The sequence below is a fragment of the Eriocheir sinensis genome, chromosome 33 (assembly GCF_024679095.1).
Source record: "Eriocheir sinensis breed Jianghai 21 chromosome 33, ASM2467909v1, whole genome shotgun sequence".
NCBI classification, from domain to species: domain Eukaryota; kingdom Metazoa; phylum Arthropoda; class Malacostraca; order Decapoda; family Varunidae; genus Eriocheir; species Eriocheir sinensis.
The window spans coordinates 14,667,084-14,682,805 of NC_066541.1; the positions used below are offsets into that span (position 1 = coordinate 14,667,084).

At 42.4% G+C, this 15,722-nt stretch overlaps 1 protein-coding gene across 8 annotated transcripts in view; it reads left to right on the top strand.

Moving 5' to 3' along the window:
- LOC127006773 (triple functional domain protein-like) overlaps positions 1 to 15,722 on the top strand; it is a 328,876-nt gene that overhangs the window by 81,529 nt on the left and 231,625 nt on the right. For all 8 annotated transcript variants that reach the window (XM_050877079.1, XM_050877085.1, XM_050877077.1 and 5 more), the window contains one exon: positions 14,938 to 15,127. In XM_050877079.1, the coding sequence (XP_050733036.1) occupies positions 14,938 to 15,127 (190 nt within the window). The remainder of the gene's footprint in view (positions 1 to 14,937; positions 15,128 to 15,722) is intronic.

Below are 15,722 nucleotides of genomic sequence, written 5' to 3' on the forward strand. Positions count from 1 at the left end.
CTGATTAGATTGCAGGTAGAGAGGCCAGGTGTGTGTGTGTGTGTGTGTGTGTGTGTGTGTGTGTGTGTGTGTGTGTGTGTGTGTGTGTGTCCAGGTGAGGCGGCGGAGACAGGTGTATGAGGAGTAGAATGATGCCCTTTTTTTTTTTTTCCTTCCTATCTTCTTTTCCTTTTGGCGTCTCATTATCTCCTCATTCATTGTTCTTCTTTCCTTTCCTTATCTTTCTGTATGATAATGGGACCCTTTCTCTTTTGTCCCCTTTTCTTTTTTCTATTTCGTGTTCCGCATAATCTTTTCAATCATCCCTTTTCTGTTTTCCTCTTTTTCGGCTCGTTTTCTAACTATCTTCTCTTTTTCATCCTTCTTCCTTTCCCTTCTTTCTTATTCCTTTCTCACCTTCTTCTTTGTTTATTTGCCCTAACGATACCTTTCTTTTTTTTACCGTCTTTTTTCCTTTCCTGTTTCGCGTTATCTCCTCATTCCTCATTTTTCTTTTTTCTTTCTTCCTTTTTTCCCCTTTCCTTTTTTCTCTCGTCCTTCCCTTCTCTTTCTTATTCCTTTCTCACATCCTTCTTAGTTTATTTGCTCTAATGATACCTTTTTCTTTTATCCTCTTCTTTTCCTTTCCTGTTTCGCATCATCTCTTCATTAATTCTTTTTTTCTTCTCTTTCTCTCTTTTTACCCCTTCCATTTTCTCTCTTCCTTCCCTTCTCTCTTATTCCTTTCTCACTTCCTTCTTTGTTTATTTACTCTAATGATACCGTTCTCTTTTTTATCCTTTTCTTTTCCTTTCCTGTTTTGCAATATCTCTTCATTCATCCCTTTCTTTTTCCTTCTTTTTCTTCCTTTTTGTACCCCTTCCTCTTTTCTTTCCCTCTCATTCCTTTCTCGTTTGACTCCCTCTCTTTCCTTCCTCTCTTTCCTCTCTCTCTCTTTCTCTCCCCTCAATCCAAAGCACTGCATAACCTTGAAATAAAAAAAAGACTGAAATTGCTCTCCATTTTTCTTTCCCTCCAAACTTCTACTCGGCCTCTAAATCAACATTCTTTCCGGTCTGTTTTCCATTTTAAAGTTTGAGTTAATTTACGACATTATATATTTTTTTCTGTAGTGTTTTTTCCGTTTCTCTTCTTTTTTCATTTCATTTTTTCTTCGATGTATGTGTGGGGGGGAGGGGGAGGGAGTATGTGTGTGGGGGGAAGGGGGGAATGTGTGTGTGTGTGTGTGTGTGTGTGTGTGTGTGTGTGTGGGTGTGTGTTCGTCTGACCCATGCAACACACTGTCCCCTCCCCTCACACACACACACACACACACACACACACACACACACAACAGGTACACTAAATTTGCTCAGGTTAGCAATTTGGCAAAACCACCTGAGGAAGCGACCACAGGTGTACCCCCCCCCCTCCTCCTCCTCCTCCTCCTCCTCCTCCTGCAAAAATGATTTACACTCTCACTCTTTGCATGTATTCTTATGTTTTCCTCTTTTCTTCGCATTTTCCTCATTTTTCTTCGTCTATGGAGCGTTAAGGGAGGAGTCTCTCTCTCTCTCTCTCTCTCTCTCTCAGTAATGCATCACTTTTGTTTTTTGTCGCATTTATTTTCGTCCATAACTTCGCTCCTTTTCCCTTTCGTTTCCATGATGTTGCTCTGCGTTCTTTTATATATACAGAGAGAGAGAGAGAGAGAGAGAGAGTGTACATTATCTTTTTTTTTCCACATAACTTTCATTTTCCTTGTTATTGTTAGCTTATCTTGCATCCTTACGTCTTTGGTTGCGTAATATTTCCCTTTGTAACCTTCCTTTCCTTTCTCTTATCCTTATCAATGTCCTATGCCTCTTGATGGCTATTTTTCGTTATTTTTCCTAGTAGGATTTCATTACCCTTTTATATAAGTTTTCTTTACTTTTTAACGTCTTGGGTCTTGTTATTTTCTAGTACAACCTTCCTTAATTCTCTTTAATCAGTGTCCTTAGCCTCTTTATTTTCCTTATTTCCTCTTTCAAATAGTTTTCCCTATACAACCTTTCTTTACTCTTTTTTTTCGTCTATTTTCTTTTTCTCTTTTTTTTCGTCTTCCTTTCCGTTATCGGCGTGGTCGTCTTCTCCCTCGCTCCGTATCGTTTCCCTTTCATCGGATTCCTTTTATTCTTCCATCCACACAAAGTAATTAGAATATGTATCGAATTCCACTCTTTGTTGTTGCCCGTTTACTGCGCGACACTAATTGACACACACACACACACACACACGCACACACACACACACGTTATAGAGAGAGCAGAAAGGTGTTTTATTTTTGCAACCTGCTTTTTGTTCTGTGTTTATATTAATTGGGAACACCTTTATTTGTTTTTTGTTTTTTATATCTGTCCAATTATTTACCTACCTGTTAATCTGTCTGTCTGTTTGTCTGTCTGTCTACCTATCTTTATTTTACCTCTATCTTTATCTATCTATATGTCTATCTTTTTTTCTTTATCGTTCTCTCCTCGGTTCTTTCTTCCGTTCTTTCTTTCTTTCTTTCTTTCTTTCTATCTATCTATCCCTTCTATCTAATAAAGTACCCTCTTCCAATATCGGTTTGTTATCACCCTTCTCGCCTCTTAACACATCCTCCTCCTCCTCCTCCTCCTCCTCCTCCTCCTCCTCCTCCTCCTGTAATCCGTGTGTTATTGATAAAAAATTCACCCGATCGATCGTTTCGGCACCGAGAGAGAGAGAGAGAGAGAGAGAGAGAGAGAGAGAGAGAGAGAGAGAGAGAGAGAGAGAGAGAGATTCACCTTCCGTCATTTGCAAGTGATATTTTTTTTGACCTCCCCCGGATGTTTACACCTGTGCAGACCCTCCTCCTCCTCCTCCTCCTCCTCCTCTGTGACCTTTCCCACTGCCCCCTTCAACCACCGTCCTTATAATTTCCTCCTTCCTTTCCTCTTCCTCCTCCTATTCTTCCTCTGTCTTATTGTTCGTCTTTATTGAAATGGGATGTGCTAATTATTACTTCCGCTTCCTCGTTCTTTTCCGACTTTTCTTTACTGTTTTCTTTTTTAGTTTTTCTTCTGCTTCATTTTCCTCCTCTTCAAAATTTTCTTCATCCTTCTTCTCCTCTTCCTCTTTCTTCTCCTCCTCTTATTATTAATTTTCTTGTTATTCTTTTTCTTTTCTTTTTATATTTTCTTTCCTTTCGTCTCCTCGCATTCAAGAGAGAGAGAGAGAGAGAGAGAGAGAGAGAGAGAGAGAGAGAGAGAGAGAGAGAGAGAGACCATCGCCCTCCCTCCCCTCACCGCCCACCCTCTCCTCGTCTTCACTCTCGCCATTAACTTTTTAAGACGCGCCCAACAAAGTCTTTCGCTGCTCCTTTTTTTCACATCAGGTTTGTTGACATTCCGACTCCCAACCACACGCTTCTGCCTGCCTGGGAACGGGGGTGGGGGTGGGGGTGGGTGGGGTGGGGGGGGGGGTGGATGGAAAAAGGGAAGATGAGTGAGGAAGTGAAGAGAGGTGAAGTGGAGGAGGAGAAGGAGGAGGAGGAGTGGTAAAAATATGAGAAAGAGGAAGATGGGGAGGAAGGGAAAGAAGGTTGAAGAGGAGAATGGCGTAACTGCGAAGAGGTTTTCAAATTTAGAAGAGAAAGGAATAGAAAGGGGAGAAAAATGGGAGAACAAGCAAAGAAGAAAGGGAGAAAGATGTAGAAGGGGAGAAGAAAAAGGGGAAACAGAAGAAGGAGAGAATAAAAGGGCAAGAAAGAAGAAGGGGAGGATGATGTAAAAAGTGGGGAAAAAAAAGTGGAAGGACTGAAAAAAAAAGAAGGGGAAAAGAATATAACTTGAACGAGGTTTGGAAAGTAAAAAAAAAGAGGAATGAAAAAGGAGAAGAAAAAAGGAAAACAAAGAAGAAGAAGAAAAGGGTCTAACTTGGACGAGCTTCGGAAAGTTAGAAAAGAAAAAAAGAAGAGGGAAAGAAGGAGTAAACAAGGGGACACAGAAAGGTGGTAAAAAGGAAAACATATCGAAGAGAAGATGTGAAGAAGGGATAAGAAAATGCAAGGAAGGGAGTGCGAAGCTTTGGCGAGGCTTAGGAAGATGGGAAAAGAAGAAATAGAATAAGAATAAGAAAAATGGAATATAGAAAGGCGTTGGAAAAGAGGAATATAAGAAAGAAAGGATGTGAAGAAGGGATAAGAAAATGCAAGGAAGGGAGTGTGAAGCTTTGGCGAGGCTTAGGAAGATGGAAAAAGAAGAAATAGAAGAAGAAGAAGAATGGAATATAGAAACGCGCGGAAAAGAGGAATATAAGAAAGAGGATGTGAAGAAGAGAGAAGAAGATGCAAGGGAGTGTGAAGCTTTGGCGAGGCTTAGAAGGATGAAAAAAGAAGAAATAGAAGGAGAAGAAGAAGAAAGGAATATAGAAAGGCGTTGGAAAAGAGGAACATAAGAAAGAGGATGTGAAGAAGAGAGAAGAAGATGCAAGGGAGTGTGAAGCTTTGGCGAGGCTTAGAAGGATGAAAAAAGAAGAAATAGAAGGAGAAGAAGAAGAAAGGAATATAGAAAGGCGTTGGAAAAGAGGAACATAAAAAAGAAAGGATGTGAAGAAAAGAGAAGAAAATGGAAGGAAGAGTGAGTGGAGTTATGACGAGATTTAGAAAGGTGGATAAAGAGGGAAAAGAAAGAGAAGAAGAAGAAGGGAAAGGATATGGACATAGATGAAAAAAAAATAGAATAATGTAGAAATTGACAAACAGAAGGAACAAGAGGGAACAGAAGAAGGAATGCCATAGATGAAAAAAAATAGAATAATGTAGAAATAGACAAACAGAAGGAACAAGAGGGAACAGAAGAAGGAATGCCATAGATGAAAAAAAATAGAATAATGTAGAAATAGACACAGAGGGAACAAGGGGAAACAGATGAAAGAATGACAGAGGAAAACAGGATTGGGGACATGGATAGATGGAAAAAAAAAGAATATTGAAATAGACAAAGAGGAATAACACGAGAAATCAAAGGATGCCAAAGGAGAAAAAAAAATGAAACTGCAGGGGTGAGAGAGGGAGGAGGAGATGAAGGGAAGGGATGTTGTTTGCAGAGAAGAGAAAGAATGAGAAGTGGGTAGGAGAGGGAGGGAAGAATAGGAAGAGGAAGAGAGGGGAGAGATGGAGGAGAGCATGGGAGAGAGGAAGAGAAGTGTGACAGAGAGCCTCTTGCTGAAGACATGACAATAGGAGAGAGAGAGAGAGAGAGAGAGAGAGAGAGAGAGAGAGAGAGAGAGAGAGAGAGACCGTAACCTCCATCACATCAAGGGAACAGACGCGAGGTGCTGGCTGAGAGAGAGAGAGAGAGAGAGAGAGAGAGAGAGAGAGAGAGAGAGAGAGAGAGAGAGAGCTTATTATCATTGCTCCACAGGCCGCCACACGGGTCTCGGTAGAAGAGGAGGAGGAGGAGGAGGAGGAGGAGGAGGAGGAGACGGCAACAGTTTATCACAAGTTGAATGAGTTTGCAGTGAACGCCAGAACGCGACAGAAAACATTACCTCCTGAATGATGGTGTGTGGTGGTGGTGGAGGTGGAGGTGGTAGTGGTGGTGGTAATGATGGCTTGATGGATGAGGTGGGCGAGTGTGGTGTTGCGGATGGTGATGGTGATGGTGATGAATGGGAAATGGTGGAAGAATGGCATGATGGCGATAGTATGATGATGATGATGATGATGATGATGATGATGATGATGATGATGATGAAGGTAGGATGAAGAGGCCGAAGAAAGGTTGAAGATGTCTATTCCTTCATGATTTTTTCTTTAGGGTTCAAATCGGATCGTAAGAGATTTAATAAAGACAGAGGGAATAGGATCAAAAGTCAGAGTCGAAGTCGAAGTCAGAGGAGGAGGAGGAGGAGGAGGAGGAAACGATGGTCGAGAAATCAAAGCAGAAAAGATGGTATGATATTTATTAAAGACAGAAGGAGGAGGATGAAGACAAGAAAGAGGAGGAGGAAGAAAACAGAAGAAGAAGAGGAAGAGGAGGAGGAGGAAGAATAGGTGTCACATGAGGAAGAGGAACAACATGCGGGGTGCCATAAATCACGGGGGTGCCAGGCGAGATGCAGAGAGCCACTTGAGGCGGTATGGTGGCACTGTGACATTTGCGGCCTGGCGTGGCACTCGAGGATAAGGAGAAGAGGGAGCTGTGGGTGTGGGTGGGTATGGGTGATGTATGGAGAAGGAGAGTAAGTGGGAGAAATGGGGTTTAGGTATGATGGTGATATGGGTACGGTGTGGTATGGTAAGTGGATATGGGGAAAGGGATATGGGTGAGTTAGTTATGTGTGGGTATGGGAAGGTATGGGTTATGTGTGTTAGTAGAAGGAATGGGCTTACGGTATGATAGTGATAGGGGTGCAGTGTGGTATGGTAAGTGGATATGGGAAAGGGATATGTGTAAGTGAGTTATTTATATGGGTAGATGGGTAGATGTATGGTAGAAGGTGAAACGTGAGCAGGGAATGGGTAAAGAGTCCGCCATCTTTCAAAATTATAGCATATACAGATCTGCTAGAAGGGGAATGACAGTAGTAGCAACAGCAGTAGTAGCAGTAGTAGTAGTAGTAGTAGTAGTAGTAGTAGTAGTAGGGAAGTAGAGTCTTGTATATCGATAGTCGAAGTAAGTGTATAGTGAAAGAAGGTGAATTGAGTATAGTGTCTTTTATCTCCCTGGTAGAGTATTTACGTTAGACTATATACAGATACGGCGGAAAATAAGGAGACGACATTAGAAGCAGGGAAGTAGCACCTCGCGTATCGATAGTGTGTGTAAGGGTATTGGGAACGAATGGAAAACGCGAGGAATGGACGAATAAAGTGTTTTCCATTTAAGGGTACAAAGTTGGTTAGATTGCGTTCAGATATGGTGAAAGGAAAGAGAAGTTACGTATCAATAGTTTGGATATGGTGAAGGGCTAGGAAACGGATCTGTAGTAAAGGAAGTATAGTGTCTTTCATCTCAAGAGTTAGATTGTGCACATATATAATGAATAGAAAGGGAATAAGAGTAGTTGAAAGAAACAGTGTCATGTGTAACCATAGTCGAGATAAGGGTATGGTGAAATAATGGGCAACGTGAGAAATGGATGAGTATAAGTCTTGAGTTTAGTATTTAAGATTATGTACAGATACGGTGAATATAGAATTGGAGGGGAAATATTACCTTGTATATTAATGGAGTCAGAGTATCGTGAAAGAAGGTGGATGAGTACAGCGTCTTATGAGTATAGTGTTTAAGTTAGATTGTGTACAGATATGATTAAAAGAAAGAGAAGAATGGTAATAGTGTCGTGTTTATCAGTAACATAGAGAAGGGTATGGTGAAGGGGGAGTGGATAGCGCGCGTATAGAAACGGGTATAGTGCCTGGCGCCTCAAAGTTAAGTGGTGCACAGATATGGTGACTAGAAAAGGAAGGAGAGAAGTAGATGGGAAAAAGTGTCATGTGTAACCATATTCAGGATAAGGATATGGTGCAGGAGAGTGGGCAGCGCGCGTGTAGTACCGGGGCATAGTGTCTTACATCTCAAAGCTAAGTCGTGCACAGATATGGTGACTAGAAAGGGAAGGAGAGAAGTAGAGGGGAAATAGTGTCATAAGGATAAGGATATGGTGCAAGAGAGTGGGCAGCGCGCGTGTAGTAGCGGGTATAGTGCCTGGCGTCTCCGTAGCCTCCCCTCACGTGTCCTTGTGTATTGATTTTAAAGATGCAGAGCCCTGGTGACACAGAGCCGGGCTGGAGGCGAGACGGAGGCTGGGACACGTGCTGTAGAGTGTGTGTGTGTGTGTGTGTGTGTGTGTGTGTGTGTGTGTGTGTGTGTGTGACGTAAATCTTGGTATTGTTGTTATTGTGACCATGTGTTTATTGTTATTATTATTATTATTGTTGTTGTTGTTATTGTTCCCATTCTTGCTTCCTGTCACGTGAATTTGTGTGTGTGTGTGGGGGGGGGGGGATGAGGGGGAGGGAGGGGAGGGGGATCGTGTGTGTGTGTGTGTGTGTGTGTGTGTGTGTGTGTGTGTGTGTGTGTGTGTGTGTGTGTCCCTTTGTTTGCTTTGATTGTCATTCATTGTTCGTTTTTCTATCGGCCGTGATTTGTTTGTTTGTTTATTTGTTGTTGTTGTTGTTGTTGCTGTTGCTGTTGTTGTTGTTGTTTTCTCGTTATTTACCTCGTTGCTGGAGATTTAATACCGGTTATATCTCCCATTTTATTTGATTACTCTCTCTCTCTCTCTCTCTCTCTCTCTCTCTCTCTCTCTCTCTCTCTCTCTCTCTCTCTCTCTCTCACACACACACACACACACACACAGACACACACACACACACACACATTTTCCACATAGACAAAAACAAAATGAAAAAAAAAACAAGGACAGGAAAAAAGTTCCAACTAAAAATAAATAAAAAATTACGAAACAAAAAACAACAAACATTATAAGCGGGTTATCAGGTTTTCCCCTCTCTTATCATTCACTTTTCCTTTCTCTCTCTCTCTCTCTCTCTCTCGTCGTTGAGGCGTGGTTCATTTAGTTGATTTTCCTTGACTGGGCGTGAGAAAAATGACCCAGCCGAAGAGAGAGAGAGAGAGAGAGAGATGCACACCCCACTCCTAATTAGATTAAGAAAATGCGCAGTAACAGTCAACAGGAAAGGACAATAACGATAATGATAAAAATAATGTTAGTAAGAATATGAAGGAAAGAAGATAGAAGAAAAACACGGAGAGGAAGAAGAAAAAGAAAATAAAGAAGTAAAGAAGAAGAGAAAGAAGAAGAAAAATAAAGAAAAAGATGAAACAGAAAAAGAATAAAAAAATGTGATAAAGAAAAGAAAAATGAAGAAAAATGAGAGTAATAATATAATAGTAATAACGGGGAAAATAATAATATCGGTTAATTAGCCCGCAAGATGAGTGGCTCAACTTCTACAGCTGTTCTTGTCTCGTTTAAGAAGGAGGTCAAGGCTGCGAGAGGTGGTGCTGATGGTGTTGGTGGTAGTGGTGATGGCGGTGGTGATGGTAGTGGTGGTGGTGGTGGTGATAATGGTGATGATGGTGATGCAGGCCCCTAAATACCATCACCACCTCCAGATTGTTCTTCTCTCTCTCTCTCTCTCTCTCTCTCTCTCTCTCTCTCTCTCTCTCTCTCTCCAGTATCTTTTCATCTCCCGTCTTGCAGCATCCAGTCAAAGCCGCTTGGAGCTCTCTAACACCTGCGTCCGGTGGTGGTGGTGGTGGTGGTGGTGATGGTGATGGTGGTTGTGATTTTTGTTCTTTTCCGATGATAATTTAAACTTTTTTTTTCTCTCTCTCTCTCTCTCTCTCTCTCTCTCTCTCTCTCTCTCTCTCTCTCTCTCTCTCTCTCTCTCTCTCTCTCTCTCTCTCTCTCTGTGGAATGAAGGAAAGAAAGAGAATTGTAGGAGAAAAGGAAAAAAATGCACCCGTATAGAGAGATATTTGGAGGAAAGAGAAGGAGGAGGAGGAGGAGGAGGAAAGGAAGGGGAGCAATGAACATACAAACCAGTGAGATTAGTCTGTGTATGTGTGTATGTATGTATGTATGTATGTATGTATGTGTGTGTGTGTGTGTGTGTATGGAATGGGGGTAATATAAAGCTTCATTGCTGTGTGAATGGACGCGTGCTTGTGTGTGTGTGTGTGTGTGTGTGTGTGTGTGTGTGTGTGTGTGTGTGTGTGTGTGATCACGTGTTTAATATACTGGGTTGACCTCGGGTTCTCGTTTCCTCTTGTTCATTAAAATTTCTTCTTTCATTAATTTTTTCCTTGATTTATTTCCTTGATATTTTCCTTCCGGGAGTCTTTGAAATGGTGGTGGTGATGGAGGTGATTGTAGTGGGAGGGAGGGATTGCAGTGGTGATGGTGTTGGCCGTGGTGGTGGTGGTGGTGTTAATGGTGGTGATGAGAGTGGTGAACGTGTATTAGTTTTTGCTGTAATCTCCCGTATTTTTCCCGCTGAGCTAAAATGAGTTATCGATACCAAACCAACTCTCATTAAAAGTCTCTCTCTCTCTCTCTCTCTCTCTCTCTCTCTCTCTCTCTCTCTCTCTGCCAGTATTTCTCTTTTTATTGTTTTTGTTTCCCGGATTTTGTTTGGATTGTGTGTTTCGGGACCATTTGTGAGGCGCGGGTCGTGGTGATGGCGGTAGTAGTAGTAGTAGTAGTAGTAGTAGTAGTAATAGTAGTAGTAGTAGTGGAGGGGGTAGGATAATAGTGTTAGGTCTGACGTATATAGAGAGAGAGAGGGAGGAATGCTGAGAGAGAAGAGAGAGAGATACTGGATAGACTCGGGAAAATGGATGAAGAGGATGAGTGGGAGGAAGGGGGAGGCAAAGAGGGCTTACGTAGAGCTGTCATCAGTGCGTCGGGGAAGGGGATGGGGGAAGGGTGATGGTGGGAAGGGGATAAAGGATGAGGGGGGAGGGAAGAGCTCAGTGAGAACGTAATCAATCCTCCGCTGTATGGATGTTAATTGGAGGTGTGCATTGGGCCGGTGAGGGAGAGAAGGAGCGAAGGAAGGGAAGGAGGGACGAAGGAAGGAAGGGAGGCAGTGTTTGGCTTAGTAAAGGAGTGACATTGGAAGGAAGGGAGGAAGCAGTTAAGGAGAAGGAATGAAGGAAGGAAGGAAGAGAGGGAATGCTGCAGGGAACGGAAGAAGGAATGAAGAAGGAAGACAGGTAGGACATAAGGATTGAAAAAAAAAAGTCCCATTAGATCAAGGAAGGGAGGGAGGAATGAAGGAAAGGAAAGAAGATAGGTGCGAAATAATGAAAGCACAATATGTAGCAAAAAATAATAACGGGAGGAAGCAAGGGAGGAATGGAGTCTCTTCGTGCTAAGCCTAGTTTGTGAAAGAAAGCAACAGATGAAACAAGGAAGGAAGGACAGGAGTGACGGAGCTAAGGAAGGCTACCACCACTCCTTGCATGTGCCAAAATGAACGCGCTGGGGCTGTAACTAGAAAGAAAGAAGCAAGCAAGGGACGAGAAGGCACGGCTAAGCTGGGAGCCTGCTTGCCCGCCTGCCGCTTATCCCCGCCGCGGCCACAAGCTCGTGTCCGGCCAGTCGGTCATACGCGGGTGCACGTGATCAGGGTTTAATTACTTGTTTATCCCTTCTGCTTTTTTAGCCTAGATATGAACTCTGTATTAGGTTTCTAGTTTTTGTGATGGCTAAGTGGCTTTGTTGAGCAAATGAACACGGGTGAGTGAGTCATTCGCTGCTGTATTTGATCGGTAACTTTACTTGTTTATCCCTGTCACTATACGTCGTTCTAAACATTATATATATAAGGTTTCCAGTTCTCTTTTGTGCCTCGACTGATCCTGTGTTGCATAAAGAAGGAAGTGAATAGGGCTATGCTACTTTTAATCCTTTTCTCTACGTAGTTTTGAACACTATATTAGATTCCCAATTCTGTGCGATGCTTAAAACTAATTCTCTGTTGCAAAAAGGAGTGAAGCTGAGCGCCTTATAACCCATTTCTCTATCTAGCTCTTAACACTGTATTAGGTTCCTAGTTGTCTGTAATGCATAAATGATTCTGATTAGCAAAGAAAACCCATGCGAGTGAGGCTGTGTGACATCACTTGGCTGAGGGGAGGGAGAGATGGATTGTTGCACATAACTCGATATCAGCGTCTGTGTCTCGTCGTCTGGGAGGGCCACTAGACGGCAGGGCGTTACGTAAGGTGGTCTGTGTTTGTGATAACTGCTCCTTCTATCCACCGTGTGTGCCTCGTGTCAACAGGGGGTGATGACAAGGGTGCGGGGCGTGCGGGCGTGTGTGCAGCAGTATAGTCGGGGATGGAGCGCATGGCCTTGGGATCGTTAGGGGACGTCAAAACATCCACCCGCCTGTCTTTTGCCGTGTCCCTCGTCGCTTTGTTTTGCGTCCTCATCACTCACTGCTTGCTTGGATTCTTTCTTTCGCGCGTGGCTTTTCTGTTTTTACCTTTGCTCTTTTGTTTTTTAATTCCCGTTTTTCTTCTTCCATCCGCACTTTCATTTCATTTTGCCTCCTCATCTCTCGTCGCTTTGTTTTGCTTCCTCATCAGTCATTTCTTTCTGCCCTTCTTTCGCGCGTGGCTTTTCTGTTTTTACCTTTACTTTTTTGTTTTTCATTTTCCATCCGCGCTTTTCCTCTTTTCCTATCATTTCATTTTGCCTCCTCATCTCTCGTCGCTTTGTTTTGCTTCTTCATCAGTCATTTTTTTTCTTTCCTATCGCTCGTGGCTTCTCTATTTTCACCGTTACTCTTTTGTTTTTTAATTCCCGTTTTTCTTCTTCCATCCGCACTTGTCCTTTCATCTCCTTTTGCCTCCTCGTCTCTCGTCGCTTTGTTTTGCTTCTTTATCAGTCATTTTTTTCTTTACTATCGCTCGTGGCTTCTCTATTTTCACCGTTACTCTTTTGTTTTTTAATTCCCGTTTTTCTTCTTCCATCCGCGTTTTTCTTGTCCTATCATCTCATTTTGCCTCCTCGTCTCATCGCTTTGTTTTGCTTTTTTATCAGTCATTTTTTTCTTTACTATCGCTCGTGGCTTCTCTATTTTCACCGTTACTCTTTTGTTTTTTAATTCCCGTTTTTCTTCTTCCATTCGCGTTTTTCTTCTTGTGTCTTCAGTTCACGCTTCTTCTTTTTCTCTATCCCCCTGTTTCTTATCTCCCACCTTCACGTTTTTTCTTGTTTTCTCTCTTAGTTTCGCTTTCCTTCTTTTTCTTTGTCTTTTTTTTCATTTGTCACCTCCACTCTTATCCTCTTCTTCCCGTTTTCTTCTTCCTTTTTTCTTTTTACTTCATTTCGCATCGTCATCATTCACTGCTTTCATTCTTTCGCTCTCGTGCTTCTTCTTTTTTCTTTCTTCTTCTTCCTCTTCTTCCCGTTTTCTTCTTCCTTTTTTCTTTTTACTTCATTTCGCATCGTCATCATTCACTGCTTTCATTCTTTCGCTCTCGTGGCTTTTCAATTTTCACTTCTATTCTTTTTTTTCTTCCTCCCGTCTCACTTCTTACACCCGAACGTTTCTTCTTCTTCTTCTTCTTCTTCTTCTCGTCATTCTTTGCTTTCTTTCTTTCGCTCTCGTGGCTTTTCAGTTTTCACCTCTGTTCTTTTTCCCTGTTTCTCTTCCTCCACTCATGTCTTTTTTTTTTTTTTACCGTTTTCTCACTTTGTTTCGCTTTCTCACACCACATCATCATATTTTGCCTTCTTTCTTTCGTATCTTGTCACCTTTTTCGTGGTTTCCCCTCTTTTTTTTCCTTTTTCCATCTCGCTTCGCTTTGTGTTGCATCTCACCACATTTCATTCTCTCTCTCTCTCTCTCTCTCTCTCTCTCTCTCTCTCTCTCTCTCTCTCTCTCTCTCTCTCTCTCTCTCTCTCTCTCTCTCTCTCATATTTCTCGCTTCACGCCTTCAGCTTTCATCTTTTCTTCACTGTTCGTTTCTCCTCACCTCACCTCTCTCGTCTTTCTCCTCTTTCTTCCTTCCCTTTGTCTTCTCACGTCCCTCCTCTCGCCTCCCTGTCTCGTGTCTCCTACATAAGAAAGCATTGTCTCTCCTTGTTCCCCTTCTGTCATTCATTGGAGGGAGCAGAAGCTTATAGGCGACTGTGGTTGCTCTTCTCTGTTATATGTTGCGTGTTTCTCATGTAACTGTATTTCAAGGGAGTTCCACTATGGGCTCAAGGGCTAATGTGACGGAGATGTACACTGAGGTCATGCGAGGCTATAGCGTATTATCCCAACATTACTTAGTCACTAATGGGAGATAAATATATTAGAGGTGTTTTTTTTATGTGGCATAGAAGCATTATGGTATCCTTGTTGGTGGATGTTGAAAGGCTGTACACATTTTACTAGGCTTTAAGGGACTTGTCTGCAGTTGTAACAGGCAAAAAAATGTTGTATTGTTGTTGGTAATTGTTTAGTTGTTACAAATCGGGCAGAGGAAAATTAAATCCTAAGCCGGTGGTATTAATTTTATGACATGGTGCCGGGCAATTTATTTTGAGGGAAGTTTTGCCGCCAGAGGATTAGCGAGCGTTTCGAGCAAGTCCTCTACGCCCCTTTTTTTCCCCGTACTGGCGGCGCGGTGCTTTCACGGCTCCGGCTCCCCTCTTTTTAAGCCGGGCGGGATTGTCCTCTGGGCTTGCTGGCTGGTCCCGGCCACATAGCTGCTGTTGCTGCTGCAGTGGTGGCCAGAGTGTTTGCAGACTTTACCTGATATACTTCCAATAGAATATGTGTGGCTGAAGCAACGTTGCCAGATTGTCGTACTCTGCCTCTTATATTTACAGACTTCCGACCCCAAATATGTCTCCTGCACCCCAATAACGAGATTAATTTATATTTGTCGTTAAAATAGTTCATTCCTGATGTGTTTTGGCAATAGTTAGGCGTTAGAAACCGGTAAACACTATGCTCTGAGTACTACGACAATCTGGTAACGGTGGGCTGAAGTTGGATTTTTATTTTATTTAGGTTTCATGATATTACACTTACTACTCTATTATTGTAGCAGGATGGCGCCACTGTAAACACTTGCCTGCGCCACTACTTTTTTTTTATAATGGGCTAGGGCAGACCATCAGGCCCCATCAAGAAAGCCTACAGGTGCTACAGGCTGAATGTAAAAAAAAAAAAAAAAAAAAAAAAAAAAAAAGTATTGTCAGTGTCTCCTGTGAATCTGAAAATATTTAGTTTGATTTTTTAACATGATGTGATAATTTGGGGCTTGATTATCAAGGTTATTTAGTAAGTGTATGAGGTGGTTAGTGATTTGATAATAGAGTAGGAGAGAGAAGCAGGTTATCGAGGCAGGCATATACTAAACCTAAGCCTACACAACAGTAACACTAAGCTGCTCCTTTTCCTTGCAGTTCCAAAGCGGATCGATGGGCTGAGGGCCGTGGATGTTATGACGATCCTGCATGAGAAGGTTGCGTATCTGTCTGGAGGGCGCGACCAGCGGCCCGGCCCCATCCTGACCTTCCCGGCCAGCACCCGGCGGGAGCGACTCAAGCACGATGACTACCGTCCCCTTCTGCAGTACCTCATGCAGATCCCCAGGTAACAAAACGACTCTGGACTCTCTGTTAGAGGTCCTTTACCAACACTATTAGCAGGAGCAGCACCATCACAGAGTTTTTTTGTTTCCTCATTATTTTCTCACCTTTTGAGTTGCCCCCTTCTGTAAAAAAAAAAATAAATAAAAAAAAAAAAAATAATAAAATAATAATAATAATAATAATAATAATAATAATAATAAAAAGTGATGCTGTGACTGGCGGTGAGATGACCCGTGCATGTCAGGAAGTGGCATATTAGATAACAGCCCTTGAGGTACTTGCCCAAACAGGTGTTGTTGCACAGAGTTTGGTTATAACCCTCAGTAAACTATCATGTCCCTGTGGTGTGTCTAAGAGAACAATTATAAAGTGGAATTCCATGGCCAGTTTGAGCTGCAATGAAAAAAACTGTAATATAGCATGTTTCTGGGGAAAATTACTTAAAATGACAGAATAAAACAGGTCGTGAAAAGTAGAATCCTCAAATCCTCCATATGAAAAGACCAATTAATTCCTGACCACCTCCTGGCAGTATGCAACAAACCTATATCATGCTGCTATACACTATTGCCGTCTTTCCTTCTCCCCCACCTGCA